The sequence below is a fragment of the Thermobia domestica genome, chromosome 7 (genome assembly GCF_964235325.1).
Source record: "Thermobia domestica chromosome 7, izTheDome1.hap1.1, whole genome shotgun sequence".
Lineage (NCBI taxonomy): Eukaryota > Metazoa > Arthropoda > Insecta > Zygentoma > Lepismatidae > Thermobia > Thermobia domestica.
In genome coordinates, this window is record NC_137460.1 from 263907712 (window position 1) to 263931700 (window position 23989).

The window sequence follows — 23989 nt, forward strand, 5'->3', positions numbered from 1 at the left end:
ATTTCCGCTTCTTCCCATCTTCATTCTTAATTTATTCGCAGGCCAATCTCAGTGTCCTTTTTCTTCATAACAATGTTTACAAGCTACAGTTCTCCAACAAATAAAAGCAAAAACAACCCATTTCAGTTCATGTACATACATTAAAATTGCAGTTCAATATTTTTATCCTATTCGTTTATATAAACGGAAAATGTTAAGTTACCTTTACTTCCAGTAATTCCAAATTTATTCGCCAAAGATTACACACACTAAAATACACAACCCAACTTTCCACAAAACCAAAATCACAGTATTTAATTTTATCTTATTTCAAGCAGGCGTATATATACCTTAAGCTACGTGCTTTCATTCACACAGGTACACATCTGTTTTCCGCCTTCCGTTTTTACACAAAACTACTACAATAGGTTTTGTTCAAGTTAACAAGGTTCTTTCCACATAAAAGGGGTCTTTATTTCTTTTCTGCTACCAGCAGGGCGAAAAAGAGAGTTGAGTTGAGTTGATTTTATCGTCCCGTTCAGCAGCGAGGCTATATGAGACGTGGACCTACAGATTAACGTGGAATCCGAACCACATGAGCTCCCGCCGGGAATCGAACCCGGGTCTCCCGCGCCAAAGGCACGTACGCTAACCGCTTAGCCACGGAGGAGCTCGGCGAAAAAGAGAGTCAACATGGCAAAGCTAAGGATGCTAAATGTCACAATTGTCTGTCTAACAAGTGAAAAGATCTTTCTCATCTATTTCAAATGTTTCTTTTCTAAAAAAAAAAAGTGTGCATTCATCTCAATAATCGTAACACACAGGTGCTCACAAGTAACACATAAGATTCTCTTTCTATCTCCTCAACAATAAATGTCACATAAGTTTTCTCACCGGTTGTATACAGTGCTGTCCAACAGAATGTGGCTTCCGGTCTCCAGCATTGTTCCAATGAAATCTCAAAAATAATTGTCACAATAACTTTGTCAAACTGACCTCTAACTTCTGCCACCTTTTTCTCTCATCTTAATCTGTTTGCTTCTGTACAATAGTGTCCACCAACATGCAGGTGGTGTCCAACAGTATGGGGTTTCCGCAAATGTTGCAATAACTTTCTCAAACTGACATCTAACTTTGGCCAGGTGTTAGTCTAAAAATTTCAGTTCGTGACATTAATGAGTTCTATTTTGTCTTAAACTTGGCATCTTTTATGTCCTCTATCCATCCTCCACAAGATACAGCATTCTTCCATTCCATTTATCCATTTCAAATGTGTATAACTTTAATTCTTTTACAAATACAATGATCTAAATTATGTGACACCTTCATAATGCTGTCTTTTGACTTCCAACAACTGCAGTATTGTTCCAAAGCAATCTGTCAATTTCAGGTGTCGATAACTTCTACACTTTTAAACCTAGAAGGATCAAATTTATGTGGCAGTTGGATAATGCTTCTCTCTTTCGAATTCTAACCTTCTCCATTGTCTGGGGGAGACCGCATGGGGCGAATTTTGGTTATATTTTCCTATATAAACTACTGTCGTCTGCATTCTTAATCTTTAAACGCCCATTGACGCAACTGCTGTGTCAGGGCTTTAAACCTCAATGCCTCAGTCTTAAACCTCAAATTAAGGCTGGAAGATGGTTTTGGTACCAATTTATTCCTGAAAGGTGCAACTTTGCTGGTGTGCATTTTATGTATATGGGAGGAGGGTAAATATCGTGTTTTTTCAAGTTTTTTGGGGGAGCATTTACCCTCTTGGGGGATAGATTCATAAAAATTGTTACGTGAAGCAATGAAGTAGGCCACTACATGGTAATATCGTGTATTTGTACTTCTTGCTTATATGGGGGAGAAGGGAGGGGACAAAGTTAGCCATTTTTTGGAGTTCAAGTTTTTTGACGTAAATTACATTTATTTTTTACAACAAACATCAATAGCTCAGCCTTTAATTAGGCTAGAAAGATGATTTGGTACCAAAGTATTTTTGAGGGATGAAGCCCCTATATGCATTTTATGTATATAGGGGGTACGTATGTACGGCCGAGAAAGAGAGGATGAAGTTCGTTTTTTTAATTTTTCATCAACTTTGGCGGGTATTCCTCTCCCCTTTGTGGTACATCCATAAAAATTGGTATGTGAAGCAATGAGGTAGTCCCCTACATGATAGTAACCTGTATGTGTACTTGTTGTTTATAGAGGAAGAGTGGGTCAAATTTGCTTAGTTTACTTTTACTTTCGGGACGGTACCATATGACACAAGATATATTTCACTGAAGTGGTATAGAAGCATAATTCTTGTTCGTATGCATAATGTGTGCAGCAAAAATGATTTGCATATGGACTTGGTACTAGTGGGGGAGGGGAGAGAATGTCTAATTCAATGAATGTTTTCTGCGCATATTTTTTCTGAAAATATTTCCTACTGTAACGAATTCATTACGCAATGGCAGCAATGGCTACCATTTCTTACATTATTGTCACAAATAAGGGGACGCGGCAGAAGTTCTAAACGGCACAAGACCTAAACGGCATTAGACCTAAAATGGACAAGTCCTAAAAATTATTTCGCGGCAAAAGGCCTAAATAGCAGAAGTTGTAAAAGGCGCAAGTCCTAAAAATCATTTCGCGGCACAAGTCCAAAAAGGCACAAGATATAAACGACAGAAGTCCTAAACTGCAGAAGTCCTAAAAATCTCTTGTGGCGCTACCATCGCGTCCGTAAGAAGAATACTGTCAATTTGTTAGTCAAAGTTTTAGATATACCGTACTGTTTCATATTACGGAACCTTAGTTCTTACAAGTTATTTATATAAATATATATTCTACCGTTTCGAAATAATAAATAAATGAAGCCTACTATCCTTTCTTGCTCTTTCCATGATATATTTTTATTTTGGCAAAATTTTAACTTCCTACCAAGTGTAATTCCCAGATCTTTCATAATGTCTGTTTTTCTCTATTTCCACACAATTGACCTCATATTAGTAACATAATATTGTTTTAGTTATGTACGCAAAAAATTTCTTTCCTTGTGTTGTTTTGAAGTAAATTATTTTTACACATATATTTCTTGTACAGAAGTCTTTCTGTACTAAATAATTGTCATACTCGAAATTAACTACTCCTTACTCGTTTTCATTATTAATAATAATTTTAGTGTTACTAAGATAGTTATTACCGTTGGAATTAAATACGTTCATATTGGTATTGTGGCAACTACTTACTACTGAAATGCTTTATCGAATATTTAAGTCTGCAGTTTGTAGCAGGGTGGCCATAGAAGTTAATGGCTTATAGCCCATAGTGCGTCACTGAAATTTTAGAGGATCTTTGAAAAGCCACTTAATTGAAATTAATGAGAAAGATATATTTAAAATAAATTTATTGAATACAAGAACATTACGTTTAATCAATTCCGCACCGCAGTAAAATTTAGTTACAGAAAGTAGTTCGTGACCTGAAAAACCAAGAACAGTAAGGAGTATATAAACTTCGGGGTTTGAGGTCACGGAGGTCCTTCTCGGAGTATAGGCCAAGGTGCTGCACGTTTTCCGAGGAGTTCTTGATTAACAGGCTGCCTCGATTTCGGAAGAGAGAGGCCCAGAGTTCAATTCAGCATTATTCAGCTCCATAAGCCACGCTAAAAGGTTTGCTGTGGGTTGTGACTGTTGCCTACCTCAGAGGTCCTGAGATCCATGCCGTTCTATATAGCCCAAAGAGGTTTAGAAATTAATGAAAAACTGCGTATTTTTCGTACTTTATTGGTAAATCAATGTTTATAGGACTATATCTCGGAAAGGAGATAACATGAAATGATTTCCTGTGCACCATATGTAGATGTATATGTTACCTGTAAGTTCTGAAAATTTCATTACTCAACACATAGTAATGTTCTTGTTATTCCGTAAAAAGTGAGACATCATTATCTCTGAATTGCTGCGGTGTATTAACAATCTTAAAAAAAAAAAAAAAAAACTTTTAGAAAGATCTTAAAGTAGCTTTTTCAACCAAACTGTTTTGACTTGTTTTAAAAGATAAATGATCACAAATATGACATTATGATTTTCTCAGCTTTCCGCCCTTCCCTATCGCAGTTTATACGGAGTGCTACGTTGCCACATTTTCCTGGCGCGTATACACTCTCAGATGGACGGGTATTTAAACTTGTCACGCACACTTCCGGCACTTTTTTAGAGATATTTTTAAAATTTTATGTTTCCACAGATTTTAAACCAATTTCTTAGAAATTAACAGGATTTACAGAAAATGTGCCAAATGTTCAAAATTAAAAAAGCGATCTCTTATTTTGTTTGATTTGCATGTGATGGTTTTCGAAAATTTGTTGCTTTTTGTCGGTTTTTCACTTACTGCACGCAGTACGAAATACACTTGCACAGAAACAAATACAAGCATAAACTTTATTATATGATACAACCTTAGTTGATATGTAATATTGAGTTTACCCTTCACAGAAAATCTGTTTTCAGATCTAGGAGTACTTCTCTTTAGTGTTGTACATTTCGAAGCATTTTTCCACGCAAAGTCCAACTTTATATATCAGACAATAAACCAAGGATGCAAATAAGCAACAAAAGTTTACTCGCCCAAGACAAAAGTTACTAGCCCACATCACATAATAAAAATAATTTACTTAACTTCCGTATGAAATTAAATACTCGCCCGCACCGATTAACCACATGCCCTGGGCGAGTAGTTATTTGCATCCCTGCAATAAACGCTAATATTTATTAAAAACTTCCTTTCACCTTGCGGACGCTACGCACTTTTCATCTCCTTTGTCCTACTCTGTTAGGATTTGCAGATATTGGGGAAAAATCTCTATGGGTAATGGCCCCTTCCTACCAGCCTTCTACCGGGTGAAGGTCCCTGTACTTCAATGCCTGCTGAGTGCAGCAGTTTATGTGCTACATTCGAATAAAAAGTTCGAAGTGCGATATGTTTTCCTGCTTTCTTCCTGTACAGTATGTGAGCATTGACATGTGTGATAAGTCAAACAGCAGAAAAAACAACTTCTTCCACCACTTGACAGACATACTAATAGCTCTTGCGTAGTTGATTTGTAAAAATTCGCGTAAAGCTATCTTCCGTACAAGGCTTATGTGTAGGGATTGGCACGAGACAAGATTTGTGGCTGTCTCGTCTCGAAAATGTGCTGTAAGAGTGATGGGTCGATTCGAAAAATGTATATTTGTCTATTGGAAGAGCCGTGTCTCAACTCGAATTTTGTCTGGAATATCCTGTCTCGACTCGTCTCGTGCGCATCCCTACTTATGTGAATAATTAGTGTAAAAAGTTCCTTGTTTTTAATTGAAGTAACACGTTTTTGAGTATTTTTTTTTCAATTTCTCAATATGCTGTTTTGCGTATTGATTCATAACTTTTACTGCTATTCCTGGGGGGAGCTCATGTAGTTTGGATTCCACGCTAATCAGTAGGTCGACGTCTCATATAGCCTCACTGCTGAACAGGACGTTCAACTCAAAATCAATTCAACTTTTTTTTACTATAAAACTTCATCGGTAAAAACAGCTGAAACACTTTATATGCGGAATACTCTATAGATAGCCCAGCATTTTGATCAATTCCCGGGATACCACTGAACAGGGGTTTTGTCTTTGCTTGCATTTTATCGGTCCAAGCTACATCAGAATCTGTCTTTGAATAGGAACGACACTTTTTTTCTCTCTTTCCCGGCGCAGCCTCAGGTTCACTTGAAACAGAGTTACTATCTTGTTCACTCCCGAATACGCCACTGAGCACAGAATAATCAATGTCATTACTATTCATTACTAACTCATAACCGTCAGTCGGAGACATTCATCAGTTCTGCAATTTCATTATCGCTAAAAATTTTGCCTCTCCTTTTGGTAATACCGCCGCTCGTAAAGGAATATCCACACACACACACACACACACATATATATATATATATATATATATATATATATATATATGTAAATCAAAAAGCACTACATATACTAAGGAAAATATAAAAGTCCATTCGTCCGTCTCATTGAAATGACCCCATATGGCGTGAGTGCATGTCTAAGTTTTTGACTCCTACGAACCGAAGGGAAGTGTTGAAGACGTAATCAGTGCAACGTGATTAGATGCAAATACAGTCCTCGTCACCTACACATTGCATAATTTTCTTTAGTTGAAATAAACAAAGGACCCATTCTGTGTTGTTGTATATACATTCGGCAAGGGAATTGATCACAGTTGCCAAGGATACATTTCTTTTTACCCTTTAACATGTTCGTAAGCTGGAAAGTGTGTATGCTGATAGATCTTGATGTAGAAATGGAGCCATTGCTAATAAGTATACAGGAAGATAACAGGAGCAGCGATAAGTCAACAAGCCCATTAGGAAAGTGAATGAAGTAAATAGATTAAGAGATGAGTTTTTGGATGTTTTACTTCAACGTTTTATTTCGATTAAATTGAGATGTGTAATGCATTATTATTATTTTTATGATGTTGTGAAAGGTTATAATAAATACTTTTTCCTATTACATTCTTATGAAGTAAGCTTTGCGCTACAAGCTTCCTGAACGCGACAACACTGTACGACAGCGATGCCGCACTTCCACTTACTGTATGCTGTTTCTTCATATAAGCGCGGGGAATTTAAAGACTGGGCTGCAACACGGCTCACCGCTTAACGCAGAGAAAATGTTGAAGTAAAAAAAAATAAATAAAAAATACTCTACCAACTAAACCTTTCTTTGTTAATAGTTTCAAATATTTGGAGCACTTGACTTCCAAATTTTCGAACAGTGTTTGTACGTTTCTCTACCTACCATGGTAAAGTAGATCAGAGCGTCGTACATTTGTTTTAATTACACAAAAAATATCAAGTGATGAAAATTGAACTTTTCACAACTTACAGCTAATGGATGCATCTACATATTGTACACAGGAAATTATTTCACGTTTTTTTTTTTTCTGAGATATAGTCCTATAAACATTGATCTACCAAAAACTACGAAAAATACGCACTTTTTCATTAATCTTTATTTTTTTCTCACTGCATAGTACAAAGAAAATGTTTATGTCTTAAATATTAAAAAGACAACATTTCAGCAATTCCAACGAGGTACGACAATGCAATATAAGTTTTGACTGAACGTCACGGCAGCACCACGAAGTCAGGGGCCTATCTTTATGAAATGGATATTAGAGATGCACTTCTTCCCATTCCCGGTACAGCATCTGAAGGCTGGATCGAGTTTCTGTCTCCTCGTTCCATCAGAAGAATGGATGTCAAAAATGAAGGGTTTTGAACTTATTTTCAATGACATTAATGGTACCGCACAATGTCCGGTGAAAGAAAAACATTGTAAAAAGACTAACCGCGAAAATAAGTGAAAAGTATCCTGATGTGAATAAACATTTAATTGAGATATATGTAAGAACTAGGATGATCATTCGCATAAGATACAAAAGTAATAGAAATAAAATTCTAAAATCAACAAATGTCCATAAAAGAAAATCATGACTAGGCATGCCTCAGCCACAGTGAGGCCTACAACAAAAAACTAAGCAGCAAAAGGTACGTAGTATTGTTATTTAATATTATTTATTATTGTTTGTTTCCTGTGCAAACCTTGTCTTGTGTTGCTTGTGGCTGCGCGCTTCGCTTGTCTGTTCCCAGTAGCGTAGCGTTAACTTTCCCAAAGGGGTGACAGAACCCGGGGGGCAATTAACCGGGTTCCGACATTCCCAAAACTTCTTAAGTCAATATACTTTTATTAATTTTCTTAATAAAACTATGCTTGTTTAGTAAAGAAATTATTGATGTAGAATGAAAATTTGATCTTACATATCATCTGTACTATTTCTCTTAAAAAACAATGAAGTTTCATATTTTTTTCTGAAAATATAGATGAAAGTACTTTACAGTTACTTGTCTTGTCGAGTGCAGAATAATATCCATTCAATACATAGACTTAGTGGCTTGGATCCATGGCCGTAACTTGTGGGGGCAGGGGGCAATTGCTCCCCAGAGAAGCTCCCCGCCGTTCGAGGGGGACCCATTTTAAAACAAAATTTTCTTACTACATATACGATACGAACATGAAATTGTAAATGAAGTATCAAACAGATTCACTAAATTACATAAATAAAACAGCACACAAAAGGAAATAAAACAAGAGTCGTGGGCCCATTTTAGTAAAAATATGTCTGCTATTAGGGGCCCTAGAGATAATATTTATTCGTATGGTTTTGAGATTTGTCAATATTGTCCCCTTAATTAATTTGTCATGTATGTAACAAGCCCAGAGGTGTGACTAACGTCCCCGCAGACCTTGTCGTACTTGAGTCCCACAGGGTCCAGGGTGGTCATAAAGAGTAAGAGAAAGATGAAAAGAAGGGGCCCAAGAATTAGAAAAACAACTTTTCTAGCGGACCCAAATACGCGTATTAATGCTTGCCCCCCAGAAAAATCTAAGTTAGGGAGGCGCTGCTTGGATCCTCCCAAACCCTGCACCCCTCCGTCATGAATGGAGTTAGGAATTGTCTGCACGGGAAGACCTTCTGGTCAGTGTCGGACCTGTGGAACACATTCTACACAAACGTGGAGTTAGCATATAGGTGGCATTTTATTTTTTGTCAAAAATTTGGGTGCAACCCCGCCCTCCCAACAAAAAATTGTGTGCGTGCCCGGTAGATATTATTATTATTTCTTCTCGAGTTCGAAACAACATTAAGTTGTAGGGCCATGTCTCATACAGCTTCGGTGATAGAAAGGAATATGAAACTCCTAATCAAATTTCGTTATAAACTGATTTTTGCGAGGTTGCACTACTGTATATAACATATGGAGACTTAATTTTGATCAACAAAGCCCTCAACGTTTAAATCAAACAACCATACCGATATTAATTCATTCTGAAGAATCTCAGTATATACACTGGATACGTTAAATTGAATTAATAATTTACTTCTTATGTAATATCTTGTTATTTGCTTATCCTTTGTAAAGTGTGATCTCTGATTCAAAAAGTAAGCTCAGAAATTGGCTATGTTTTAAACTTAATACTAATTTTCATACGACAACTTAGCATGACATTTACTAACAACTGGTGCAATAAATCTATATCTAATCATTTAGTTTTCACATAATACATTATTGACACACGTATCCAAATTCACACAAAGTTGGCTTACGATTTTAAAAGCAACAACAGAATAACACACTATAAAACATCTTGCGCTCGCTTTTGCCTTTCGCAGTGTTGATACACTGATATTGCGATTAAAAAGAAGCCGAAGCTAAATCGTGGAAGATTTATATGAATTACTGGTATTCATAAAACTTTCAGCAATTGTTCCGGTAGTTATTAATTTGTTTTTTTTTCTTCTATTTCTTGAAATTTTCTCTGAAATATGATTGAATATCTAAAAAGAAGCTGCAGCTGAAACATGTCTCATTACCAGGTTCTTTCAGCGAGCGAGAACCCCACACAGCAACATGCGCGCGCCACTTTTAAGTAGGAGCTCCGCTGACTTGTTCAGCCGCGTTGAGACAGATTTCGTGATGTCTCTCTGTGGCCTGTTTGACGGCGACAGAACTTTAATTTCCCAGTTTTGACAATTAAAATTATTTACAAATTAGATTCTACCACTATTGCTATTAACCAACCTATCACGGACTCTATTATTTCTATATTTTTCTACAACATGAAATGTATATTGATTCTTATTAATTAAGAAATTATAAAACAATCTTCTTTTAATTTGAAAGGGTAGACAGTGTCTCAGTGTCTCATAGCACACTACGCCACATTCGATCCTCTACACTTTGTCGTCCTCCTGGCTGCTCTTGCAGTGACGTCGTGTCACCAGCCAATCAGCGTCCCTTTACCGATATAACCAAACCTTATTAATTCTAGTAACCCAGAATCACTCTACGAAAGAAATACGCTACCGCAGAAGAAGATTGGACAAATAAAGTTACTTTTCTGAAAGTTCTCGTAAATCATTTCATTAACTGGCAAAAAAATATAAGGGAAGTATAAGACCAGTGTTAAATTCTTATTATATTTCAATTCACAATGGCTGGTGAGGCGTCTGTTAAGTTGGAATTGATGTGCAAAGAAGAAATTGTGTCTCAGGAAGATCCACTCGAAGGGAAAGGGTGGACATACGAACTGATGACTGACAACAAAGAGTTAATATTGTGTACAACGGAAGGAGAGCAAACAATGGACAAGGATACAGCTATGTGTTCTTTGGATGTGAAACTAAACGTTGATAGGGTGAAATCAGAATTAACAGAAGATGATGATCCTGCATTTGAAAGGAATATAGAAACGCTACGAAAAAAAGTGGTTCAGGAGACTTGCGCGTCGTACTCTAATGACTCCCAACAATTAACCACAAACAATTTAAATTCAGTTCGGCCAGAAAGGTAATGTTCATTTTTTCATATACTAATTGGCTCAGATTGATAATACGGTTACATCGGTTCGGAAAATTGTTGGTTAAAACAAATGCTTCACAAGAAGTATTTATATATGGACAATATTAAGATGCATCTCGCAGAAATAGGAATACGAAATAGAAACTGGATCCAATTGGCTAAGGCTAGAAGTCAATGAACAGCTTTTGTAAACGTGGCATTGAAACTCCGGGTTCCATAGGACATTATTTAATTTTAGGCGAAATTTATGTGTTTTATATGTATTTCGTGCCGCTAGCTAGTTCCGGTTTTTAAATATGCCCCTGCGAAATATCAGTAACTTTCGTGAAAAGAAAAGTGTCATGTTGATGAATGTTGGTTTACTTTTTCCTTAATGTTGAAGAAACATTGTTTGGGATTGAAATAGGTTAACAATCGGGGATTAATTCAAAATTCAACCCCAATACTATCACTTAAATGGCATAATTAATACTTAAAACTAATTCCTATTGTTTTTTCTTCAGTTCGCGACCTGTATTATACGAGGAGAAAGATTTGAATTAAAACAAAAAAAAATCGATTTAAATCAACAAAACCAACAAAAATGATTTTAAAAAAAATCATGATTTTTTCCCACCCTAATTGATAGTATAATGATGGTACCGGTATCAGTACTTACTTTAGTTATAGATATTTGTAAAGGAAGTTATGTATTTTCTGGTACCGACTATGGAACCAGATTCTAATAGTTCAAAATATGTCCCACAAAAGTGCCAACTGACGAGAAAAAAAAATCATTTTTGTAAAATGATTTGATTTGGTCCTTTGTCCAAGAATATGATCCGAACACTTATCAGTTTAAGATTTACGAGGTTTGTACTTTTCAGGCTGAAACCCACCGAAAATGGCAAGATTTTTTTTTTTTTTTTTACTGGCAAGTCTGCAATTAGACCTCAAACAGTGACTTTAATCGATTCTTACGGGTTTAGTCACTTCCTGGCACTGTTTCTGCGTGAGTCACTTGGAATTGTTCGTGTTTTTGGTGTAACGTCTTAGTTCAGTGATTGGTGGTAGTTCATATTTTTCCCATTAAGTGTCTCTGTACAGTCATATGGGAGTTTGGTACTGTGACGTCACATGTTCTGTCCGCTTGTATGTATGTGCTGTTGCTGGTGGAATGCGGTGACCGGGTAATTGAATTTTCGTTTCATGGCGACGATCTAGTTAGCAAGTGCGATTGAGACACCGTAACATGAATTTAATACAAAGAATTTGAACTTGTCGTTTTTAAATAAGTTTGTATTAGATTCGAATATTAACACATATCGCCTTTCAATGTTTACGATGCTTTTCGTCTTGTCTCGTTTCTCATCTCTACAGCGTGACGATATTTAGTTAACCTTGTCCCTTGTCCCATCTCGAATTAAAATGTTAAGCCTCATCCCAATTTTGTTCGGTTTGTTTTAGAATGGAGATGAGAAATTCGTCTTTTCATGGGCAACATTACAGAAAACCGAAATATTTTTTTGTAATATCACGTTTCTGTTTGTAATGGTATGACCTGTGCGATAATAAGTTTTTATTGTTTAAATATTTCACAAGATAATTATTATTATTACTAGTATTATTCCTGAAAATTTGATAGTTCAAGTATTGAATCAAACGAGTATTCAAATATTTGAATGTAATAGAAGTCTGTCCGCCGATCAATCGCAATCAAAATTCCTAAAGTAGAGAAAAAAGGTTGCTCGACGTGTATTCGGTGGAAGAACCTCCAGTTTACTGGTCAAGCGTCTGGACCACTGAACCACGATCACTACGCTTAAACGATTCATCTTTAGTCTGGTTACGTTAAGTTTCTCTCCTCAGCTTGGAAAGTTGCATGTTACTTTTTCTTTTTTTCAAAACGATTTTCGAGTTCCACTTATGATGATATAAGTGAATAATCTTCGGTAGAGTTTATATTAATAAGTTGAGTTGTTCTTAAACCTTTGGTTCGCAAATTTGTTCTTTCTCCACACGAAGCTACAGATATGACAGATTTACTTCTCATACTCTCCACTTGTTCCAAAGCAGTCACCATTACATGGTCAATGACTTATGACCGCCGCGATACAAATGATTGTTCAATTTGATATATTGAAAAAGCTACAGGCTCTTATTTTGAAAGTAGAAAGATATGGAGACTTCTCAGTGGTACTCCAGTTCATATTTCTACAATATTTCATGTAATAAAACAAATTAAGCGTAATTTTATCATTAAATATAGCCAATGATGACAATTTTTTTGTTGCTACTTAATCATTATCTCCAATCACATTTCGTTGTTTGTTGAATATGTTACAGGCCCGATAACGTATGTGCTTCCCACGGAGAAGAGAATACGTTTATTATATTAAAGAAAGCTATTTCTCATTCAGATCAGGAATCTCATACTTCGATGCAGTTTGGCAGAGGATTTCATCGATCGCGTTTGTCAAGACATATGCTGACGCAGGAAAGTGGAAAGCGTCATATGTACCAAGACACTGATGAACGCTTTAGTCAAAGCTCAAATATGTCAAGCGGTAAGTTACTGCATGCAAGTGAGAAATCCCTCATCTGTGGAGTATGTGAAAAGAAATTTCGTGTATATTCAAGTTTGGCTAGGCACATGTTAATCCATACAGGAGAAAAACATCACACGTGCCAAGAGTGTGGTAAAGCATTTAATCAACGTTCAAATTTGGCTACACACATGTTAATCCACACAGGAGAAAAGCATCACACTTGCCAAGTGTGCAGCTTATCATTTAATCGACGTTCGGATTTGGCTAGACACATGTTAATCCACACAGGAGAAAAGCATCACACATGCCGAGAGTGTGGTCGGGCATTTAATCAACGTTCAAATTTGACTACACATATGTTAATCCACACTGGAAAAAAACCTCACACGTGCCATGAGTGTGGTAAGGCATTTAATCAAAGTTCAACCTTGGCTACACACATGTTAATCCACACAGGAGAAAAACATTACACATGTCAAGAGTGTGGTAAGGGATTTAAATATCGTTCAAGTTTGGTTACGCACATGTTAATCCACACAGGAGAAAGAAAACACACTTGCCAAGTGTGCGGAAAATCATTTAATCGACGTTCAAGTATGGTTGCACACTTGTTAACCCACACAGGAGAAAAGCGTCAGACATGCCGAGAGTGTGGTAAGGCATTTAATCTACGTTCAAGATTGGCTACACACATGTTAATCCACGCACGAGAAAAGCTTCACACATGCCAAGAGTGCGGTAAGTCATTTAATCGACGTTCACATTTGGTTACGCACATGTTAATCCACACAGGAGAAAAAAATCACACTTGCCATGTGTGCGGAAAATCATTTAATCGACGTTCAGATTTGATTAGACACATGTTAATCCACACAGGAGAAAAGTATCACACATGCCAAGAGTGCGGTAAGTCATTTTATCGACGCTCACATTTGGTTAGGCACTTGTTAATCCACGGGTGAAAAAAAACACACCTGCCAAGAGTGTGGCAAGGCATTTAATCAACGTTCACATTTGGCTACACACATGTCAATCCACACAGGAGAAAAATATCACACGAGAAAAGACACTAGAATGGAATTTATTTAACGTTCATACGTTTTGACGCACAGGAAGAAAACGTCATACGCGAAAAATGTGAAAAAATTTAGAGTCTACGCTCAAACTTAGAAGACATTTCAATAACAAAGTAAAAAACCACAGAGATGCGAAGAGCGTAGATTGCTTTTAGTCAAGGTTCACACATAGTAAATCATGTTAATTCACACAGGACAATAATCACGCGTAACGAGGGTGTAGAAAAATATTTACAGGCAGTTGACATTTGGCAAATGGCAATATTAAAACATTTCAATCAGCAAACATGCAAATGGTGTTGAATAGGATGTAGTTTGGTATCAGCTTTGGCAAGACATGTAACTATACATAGGATATAGAAAGATTTGACGCACTCACGAGATGTTAAGTTCTGAGAAAAATGATAAGTTCACGACAAATATTCTACGAAATAGGTTTACAATATTATTAAAGGAAACATTAAGTCCTTCAAATGACATACCTCCACTTTGTGACGGAATGTGTTCTGGAAGACATGGTCTAAGTTCGTAATTTGGCAGATATTACTGGAAATTGGTCCCGCATCTACTCTACGAGCTGCACTTCTGCCTTACCGTCACAGGGATTGTAGCATAGTGAAAAATGGCTGACGCCGAGGAAGATTCGAATGATGGTTCCTCAAGTAAATGTTTATCTGAAAATAATGACTCCAAATATACCTATTCTTGAGTCTACATATATATAATGGAGATAACTGTAACAAGTTTAAGCGACATCGATAATCAAAGTGCACCTTCCGCATCAGCTACAAGTGTAGGACCAGCGGAACAAACATGTTCCATGTCTGTTCCAACACTAGGGTCTTCTGGATCATCTGCGATTCGGCTGCATCTTGCTGGTTGATACCTGGTTGCGCAAACCCGTTTTTACCGCATACATTTATATTTCCCAAGACATTTTTTCATACTGATTGACGGAAACTATGGCAAATTAAAGAAAAGAAGGGATCAAAAAATCAAGTCGTCCTCTCTTCCACATGGGATGAACTGATCAGACAAGTTTAGGCAATTTAGTAAACCACACATACGACGAGTTTAGAAAAGTATTTTGTGTATTTTTAAGTTTGGCAGGACATTTTAATACACAGTAGAAAATCTCTCACACATGAATACACACAGTTGAAAAGAAGATTTAAATGGAGCTCACATTTTGCAATGCATATGTTAAAACACGCAGGAGAAAACATTAAAAACGAAAGCGTTCTAAGTGTGTACAAATGACTGAATAAGTTTATATTTTGCAACAGATATATTAATACACATGGGGAGGAACTGCTCGCGTCAAGATTATGAAGATTGCTATAGTCGAAGTTCAGTTTTGGGGAAACATGCTATTTCATACAGGTAAAAGATGGCTACGCATAATTGTGAAAACCGTTTACATGAAGTCCATATTTTGTTAGTGATAAGATATAGGAAGATATGTGAAACGATTTACTGAAAAATAAAGTTTGTATATAAAATGGTATAGTCAAGTTATACACGTGATAAATATACAAATGCGAAACATCTTTGTTGTAAAAAGTTTGCGAAAAAATTCGTTAAATATCATCCGTTCCTGCGCTCACGTACTGCCAATTCACGTTTCCACTCGCGACGACGTCAATTCAGCCGCCATCGATTAATCACATATTTCAGCATTGTGCATGACGCAAAGTGTATGTTTTGGAGCATTTAGGTTTAGTAAATTAAAACAAATCATTGTTGACCAAAAGTATACTTTTGCTTTAAATTAAATTACAACACTGTATGAGTGAACACACTGAACAAAACACAAAAGAACAGAATCTAACCTAATCAACATCCATGTCACTGAGCTAGCTGTAATAATGTTGATATTTATTGCAGGGAGCAGTAATCATTGAGTGCTTTTTCCACATGTTTTTCCACAATATGTAGATGCCAGGCGAGTTCAAAATAAATCAACCTCCATGTCACTGCCCTCTTTCTGAGTTTGCTGGCATGTATTGCAAGTAGTAGTAATTTTTGACTGCCTTCTGAACACGTTTTTTCCACAATCATTGCATTCAAGGCGAGTTCTATTTTGTCTTGACCAGGAGATGCAGCAGGTATCTCTTCGAATATGTTAGACTGGTTCATCATCGGTATTTTGCTTTCTGTATTGTGCCAAGAACAGCAGCAATTTTTTTTTTTCAAAGTTGAGATTTCAGAACGAGCTTTCAGGTTTCCATTTATTAGTTCTAATGCTAACTGATACAGATGTGGTCTTCTTGTATTATTTTTGATGTTAGGGATGTTAAAAATGAAACAGCGACTGAAACCTAATGAAAGATTTACTTACATTGTATGTAAATGTGAACCAAAAAAATCACGTTTTGGCTACTTCTGATGGCAGATGGGCCATCCAACCTCCAATACCACCTTTGACATTGTACTGAACCGGATGTAATGTCTTCAATAATTTTCTCGTAGAGGATTCATATGTTTCAGGGAAGCGAGATATTACTTCAGGATGAGACATAACTTTCTAATCCAGATTTATAAATGGGAGAGAAACGGGCTGTTTTCCAAGAACAGGGAAACAGCTTTCCCTGACGGATCAATGAAAAATGAGCGAAAGCGGAATAGAAATAATAGATGATGTCGAACGCAGAAAGGTTTTGCTTATGTTGTCCTGGCCAGAGGCTCTCAAGCAGGAGAGAAAATAAAAGCGCAGAAGTGATAGACAAATGAGATAAAATGGACGAGCAAACGGATTGAACAGCGAAGTACGTTGATTATGTAGTTTAGAATTTATTACAAAATAACTCATTAAAATTTTCTGTTTTTCCCTCAACTTCTGCACCTGATGCATCATTGTACCTTACTAGATGTATGCTAGAAGTTTTAGACCTAAGACCAAAATCGTTTACTGTTGTTGATGCTGGTGTCTGATCTTTCATTTTTTTTTAAATATAGTTTAGGTATTCGCTGCATCTCAATAGCTTTTTTCCTATATCAGAAATTCTTTTAAGAATATGTGTTCATTTGGAAATGGCACGCCACAATTCCCAAAGCTTTATCTTATTTCGGAATGTGTGGCAACTCTGTTCGCCGTGCCTTGTTGGAAATTTCATTGTTTTTACTTTTTTGAACCGTACAAAATATGTATTATTGTTGCATTAAAAACATCGGAGAAATAACCCACTGTCTCGTCTATTGTTCCATCTAGTAAAAGTGTCCACTGTAAAACCTGTAGTTTTTTTTTTTACAAATTTCACCCAAAGGGGCCTTCCTTCTGTCAGGCACAATCTTTCTTTTTGAGTCTGATTGCTGGCTTCTGGGTTCGGGAGTAACATATGGAACGGGGAATTCGCGGTCTGGGAGAAACAACACTTTATATGAGATGACACATTCTGTTGGAAAAATAGAGATGACATAACCTAAGCTGTTAGTTTTACGCGCGTTATGAATATTGTACTATCCCAAATCGAGTCCTTGAATAAAATTGTCGACAAAGGGTGTGATGTTATCCCATGTTTACTGTCGATCCATATCTAAGCCTAAGTTATAGTCACAAAAATGAGCAACTTTGTCTTACATTTCAGAACTTCTTCAAACTTCTTGCAATATCTTAACACTTCAAAAAAGAAAGCAATCCAACATGTGTTTTCCCATCTGGGTTATGCTAAACTTACATCACTTCACTTCACTTCACTTCATCTGGAGGATAAAATGTTCCCCCTTTATATGTTCCCGCACTAAAGCCTTTGAACAAGGTTTGTAATAAATGTTGTCAGGTAAAGATAGAGTAGTAAAAAGGTAAAAATAGAAAGAATAAAAGGTAATTGTTAATGACAAAGTAATAAAGTGTTTATAGTAAAACGGTAACAAGTAAATGTCACAATCGGGAAAGGAAAGTCAAAATTTGGAAAAGAAAAGGGTCAAAGTCGGGAAGGGAGTTGAGACAGTGAAAGAGGTCTAACTACCCAGGGAGGGGTGAAAATTTAGAGAAAAGTGGGAAGTGTAAGATGAAAAAGGAAAAGAGTAAGAGAAGAAAGGAATGTATGTACGTGTGTATGTAAAAGAAAAGTGTGAGTGTAGTGTAGTTGTATAAGAAGTCCCACTCAACTCTCTTCCCCACAGAGCATCCCCAGCACACGAGGCACTCGCCGTAACGGCCACTGTCAAAACCATCAAACTTACATCAAAGTTACATCAAAGTTGCACCACCGATCGTGGCGTAGTATTAGTCAACTTTCCAGTTCCTTGTTCAAGATAAATAATAATAATAATAATAATAATAATAATAATAATAATAAAATAAATCGTAATGCGAAAGGTAGTAGTACGTCTGTGCATATGTATGTACCGTAGTTCAAAAAATCAAAATAATAATAATAATAATAATAATAATAATAATAATAATAATAATAATAATAATAATAAATCGTAATGCGAAAGGTAGTAGTATGTCTGTTCATATGTATGTACCGTTGTTCAAAAAAACAAAATAATAATAATAATAATAATAATAATAATAATAATAATAATAATAATAATAATAATAGCTTCATAGAAGGAACCATAACAAATTGAGACCATTTCAGCTGCAAAGAGAGAGAGAGAGAGAAAGAGGGATACAATCATATATATGATCTCGAGCTCTTGATGAAAAAAGATGCAATGAAGTGGACAACACAAAATAAACAGTGCAAATAGGAAAGGCGAAAGAAGCTATGAGACGCAAAATTTTCCGTTTAATATTATTTCTCTACACGAATAATTTTACACCTTGAAAACGATTTATTGCCTTAGCAAATTTCCTTTAACAAAGAAAAGAAAAGAATGCGGTGCACAAAGCATTAAAGCAAAGTATTATTATGCAATTTTTTTATATTGTCTTCTACCATCATAACATTTCAGGTGCTGATGTGCTTTTTGGCATTAGAAACGTTTGGCATTAGAAAATCCATCCTATCTCAATTAAAGAAAAAAGGCGGGGCCATTTTGACGCTAATTAATTCGTTATAACGGGGTTATTTGAACAGCACTAACGATTAAATTTGGGCAGTAACCAGCACTAACGTAGCACAAACATTTGACGTAAGAAAATCCATTCTATCTCAGTTAGGGAAAAAAGGCGGGGCCAACTTGACGCTAATTAATTCGTTATAACGGCGTTATTTGAACAGCACTAACGATTAAATTTAGGCAGTAACCAGCACTAACGTAGCACTAACGTTTGGCATTAGAAAACCCATTCTATCTAAATTAGCGAAAAAAGGCGGGGCCAACTTCACGCTAATTAATTCGTTATAACGGCGTTATTTGAAGAGCACTAACGGTGAAAATTGGGCACTAACCAGCACTAACGTAACACTAACGTTTGGCATTAGAAAATCCATTCTATCTATATTAGTGAAGAGAGTCGAGGCCAACTTGACGCTAATAAATTCGTTATAACGGCGTTATTTGAACAGCACTAACGGTGAAAATTGGGCACTAACCAGCACTAACGTAGCACTAACGTTCGGCACTAGAAAATGCATTCTATCCCAATTAGGGAAAAAAGGCGGAGCCAACTTGACGCTAATTAATTCGTTATAACGGCGTTATTTGAACAGCACTAACGGTGAAAATTGGGCACTAACCAGCACTAACGTAGCACTAACGTTTGGCATTAGAAAATGCATTCTATCCCAATTAGGGAAAAAAGGCGGGGCCAACTTGACGCTAATTAATTCGTTATAACGGCGTTATTTGAACAGCACTAACGGTGAAATTTGGGCACTAACCAGCACTAACGTAGCACTAACGTTTGGCATTAGAAAATCCATTCTATCTCAATTAGGGAAAAAAGGCGGGGCCAACTTGACGCTAATTAATTCGTTATAACGGCGTTATTTGAACAGCACTAACGGTGAAATTTGGGCACTAACCAGCACTAACGTTGCACTAACGTTTGGCATTAGAAAATGCATTCTATCTCAATTAGGGAAAAAAGGCGGGGCCAACTTGACGGTAAATAATTTGTTATAACGGCGTTAATTGAACAGCACTAACAGTGAAAATTGGGCACTAACCAGCACTAACGTTTGGCACTAGAAAATGCATTCTATCCCAATTAGGGAAAAAAGGCGGAGCCAACTTGACGCTAATTAATTCGTTATAACGGCGTTATTTGAACAGCACTAACGGTGAAAATTGGGCACTAACCAGCACTAACGTAGCACTAACGTTTGGCATTAGAAAACCCATTCTATCTAAATTAGGGAAAAAACGCGGGGCCAACTTGACGCTAATTAATTCGTTATAACGGCGTTATTTGAACAGCACTAACGGTGAAATTTGGGCACTAACCAGCACTAACGTAGCACTAACGTTTGGCATTAGAAAGTCCATTCTATCTCAATTAGGAAAAAAAGGCGGGGCCAACTTGACGCTAATTAATTCGTTATAACGGGGTTATTTGAACAGCACTAACGGTGAAATTTGGGCACTAACCAGCACTAACGTAGCACTAACGTTTGGCATTAGAAAATCCATTCTATCTCAATTAAGGAAAAAAGGCGGGGCCAACTTGTCGCTAATTAATTCGTTATAACGGCGTTATTTGAACAGCACTAACGATTAAATTTAGGCAGTAACCAGCACTAACGTAGCACTAACGTTTGGCATTAGAAAACCCATTCTATCTAAATTAGGGAAAAAAGGCGGGGCCAACTTCACGCTAAATAATTTGTTATAACGGCGTTATTTGAAGAGCACTAACGGTGAAAATTGGGCACTAACCAGCACTAACGTAACACTACCGTTTGGCATTAGAAAATCCATTCTATCTCAATTAGGGAAAAAAGACGGGGCCAACTTGACGCTAAATAATTCATTATAAAGGCGTTATTTGAACAGCACTAACGGTGAAAATTGGGCAGTAACCAGCAGTAACGTAGCACTAACGTTTGGCATTAGAAAACCCATTCTATCTAAATTAGGGAAAAAACGCGGGGCCAACTTGACGCTAATTAATTCGTTATAACGGCGTTATTTAAAGAGGAATAACGGTGAAATTTGGGCACTAACCAGCACTAACGTAGCACTAACGTTTGGCATTAGAAAGTCCATTCTATCTCAATTAGGAAAAGAAGGCGGGGCCAAATTGGCGCTAATTAATTCGTTATAACTGCGTTATTTGAAGAGCACTAACGATGAAATTTGGGCACTAACCAGCACTAACGTAGCACAAACATTTGACGTTAGAAAATCCATTCTATCTCAGTTAGGGAAAAGAGCGGGGCCAACTTGACGTCAAGTTGGCTCCGATATTTAAATTGTTCATAACTTTATTTTGATTGCACAAACGCTGAAATTTGGGCACTAACCAGCACTAACGTAGCACAAACGAATAGCATTATTTATTTTTCTCCGTCCAAAAGTGGTGGGGCCAACTTGATACTAATCCAAAAGAGGTCATAAATTTTGCCATTCCTTGTGTTTTAGGTTCCGTTCTTTACAATGATTTCCTTCCTCCCCCCTCCTGTTAAGAAGTTCAAAGTGTGTTTCCAAAAGGACTGGCTCCCGCTGAGAAGGAAGGCGGGATGAGAAATGACTATAGTGCCATCTAGCAGTTAGACGGCCAAGTACGTGAACACGAAAAAATCTGATTTCTGATTTCTGTAGATTCAATGATTAAGGATATAATTTCTCATCGATTGTGGAATGGATGTCTTTGGAAACAGCGAAAAAATAGTACAGTAGCGCACAAATACAAAGATAGTACTCCATTCTCAAAAAAGTTCGAAGTTTTTAGCTCTTTTCCTTACTATAAAAAACAGAAGATTTTTCCCTCTAATTTTGATCATTTTCTTATGGGAATTTGGATTATAATTATCCGTATTTATAAGAAGAAAATACAACGTAAAGTGTTCAAATTGTACCTTTAAAATGAGATGCATCATATTTAGTGAGCTATTGAGACACTTTTGCGAAAGAACGAAATGAAACCATGATTTGCCTAAAAAATATTTGAGATCCCATGTTAAATTGAACACCAATATTCTGGCCACTGTGGTTCACTCCTTCTCCCTCTTAAGGTTGCAGCTTATGTGGCTATGAGGAGAACGTTTAGGGCAGTTGTTCTAACACTTGCTGAGATAAGCAATGAAAATCGCAGTCGCTCTTCTGAAGCAAGACGTCTATTGAGTGAAGTTATTTTTCAGTTTGTGTTCCAACTCAACTTGTTCACACTTTTCCTTGGAAAGTTGAAAAGATTGTCAGATTATCTACAAAATAAGGAGAGCACACTAGCTGATGCTGTTTTAGTTACGAAGGGTGTAAATGATTACTTTACTGAAATTTGAAACACAGTCGAGGAGTTCGAAAAAATCTTCAGTGAGTCCTTGAGTCTTACTTAAAATAACGGTATATTTCTAACGGGTCTAATGTCCAGAACACGATCACTGCCCCACCATTTACGTCTGTATATTATGACTGAGCAAATATCGGTTGAGGAAGAAAATATCTAATCCCAAGAAGACTACAGACTTAAGATATTTCTTCCTGTACTTGACAGAATACTTGCAGAAATGAATAGGCGTTTTACAGAAAATACAGGTATTCTATGTGGGATAAGCAGTTTTCACCCTAAAAGTGAACACTTCCTCTTACTTGCACGTCATTATGGATAGTGTCGATAGTGTAGAGGTGGAACTGAAGCGTCTTCCGAAAATTTTGAAACGTTATGAGAAGGAAAAGCAATGCAAAAGTTCCTCCATTTCTCAGTTTACTGAAATAAGGGATAGTTTCAAAATTGCTTTCATGAAATTCACAAATAAGCCGTAATTGTTGTCACCATTCCTGTATCTAGTTCACCATGTGAGCGTTCTTTCTAGTGTCTTAGACGGGTTAAAACATATCTAAGAAATCGAATGGCAAACGGTCGCTAGATTCGGATCTAGAAGGTAAAAAGTGGGGGCAGCCAAACCCCAAACTTTGATAGGTGTATCATGAGCTTACTATAAGCATCAAAAGATATATATCGGGACCTTAAATTATTTTTTTATTTAGAAAACTGGCGGGACTAGGTCTCTACATCCCCGGGCTAGATCCGCCACTGACAGTCTTCTAAGCGATTTTTGTTTCCTCTCAGTAGAATGAAAACTTGTAATAAATGTAGAGGATGTAAACGCATTCGATGCTGGACATAAAAATCGACGCATTGCTCTTCATTAAAGTGCAAGTATAAAAGTTTATTGTAAGCTTCTTCGTACCATGTGACCAGCCCTTCATAGTTAAAAATATATTGTTCTTTCTGTGGATAATGATGAAGTTTTGTTAATTGCTAATTACTTCTTTATCCAAATTATAATAGTTTTATTTATTTATTTATTTATTGCTAACTCGAGTTTCAGTGTCAAAGATATCTCTGTAAGCTATGTTCAAACAACCATGCTGTCGAATTTCCCTATTTTTTAAGTAACATAGGTCTTTGCTGTTGCATATAGAGGTAACGTAAAAAAAAACTCTTGTTTTACTTTAATTACTTATTGTGTATTTTATGTTATTAATGAAAGGAAGAGTATTATCTGTTTGTGTTTTTTGAACCTTCTTTTATTTCTATGCATTAATGAGCATTCTTGGAGGGAGAGCTGTCTTGAACTTCATCAACTATACAGTATTATCTGTCAGGAAAGTAAATGTACACCTATTTTTCGAGTCTGGCATTCCTGCGCTCCAGCCGTGGAGGGTATGAGAATTAAATCAATCAAATGTTTACTGAGGGGCAAAAAGAAAAGTTTAATCTTAATAAGACATTGCAGAGGGCACAAGCTGTAAATACGAATAGTGCATAGTGTAAATAAAGGACGACACCGAAAGAGAAAGCCAGAAACAGCTGTTAAACTTAGAAACAAGAGTAAAAATTGTTGAAGTGGGAACATAAAAAACAAAAACAACAAATACACCGACAAGTA

At 36.5% G+C, this 23989-nt stretch overlaps 1 protein-coding gene across 3 annotated transcripts in view; it reads left to right on the plus strand.

Moving 5' to 3' along the window:
• Nucleotides 1-9863: 9863 nt before the first annotated feature.
• LOC145690881 (uncharacterized) overlaps nt 9864-23989 on the plus strand; it is a 93051-nt gene continuing 78925 nt past the window's right edge. Inside the window, exons 1-2 of one of the 3 annotated variants that reach the window (XM_081766281.1) lie at nt 9864-10423; nt 12761-17240. In XM_081766281.1, coding sequence (XP_081622407.1) covers nt 10068-10423; nt 12761-13925 — 1521 coding nt within the window. In that variant the 5' untranslated portion in view covers nt 9864-10067 and the 3' untranslated portion in view covers nt 13926-17240. Of the gene's footprint in view, nt 10424-12760; nt 17241-23989 lie in introns of those variants that run through there. The other 2 variants (XM_081766282.1, XM_081766285.1) reach the window with 2 other exon arrangements.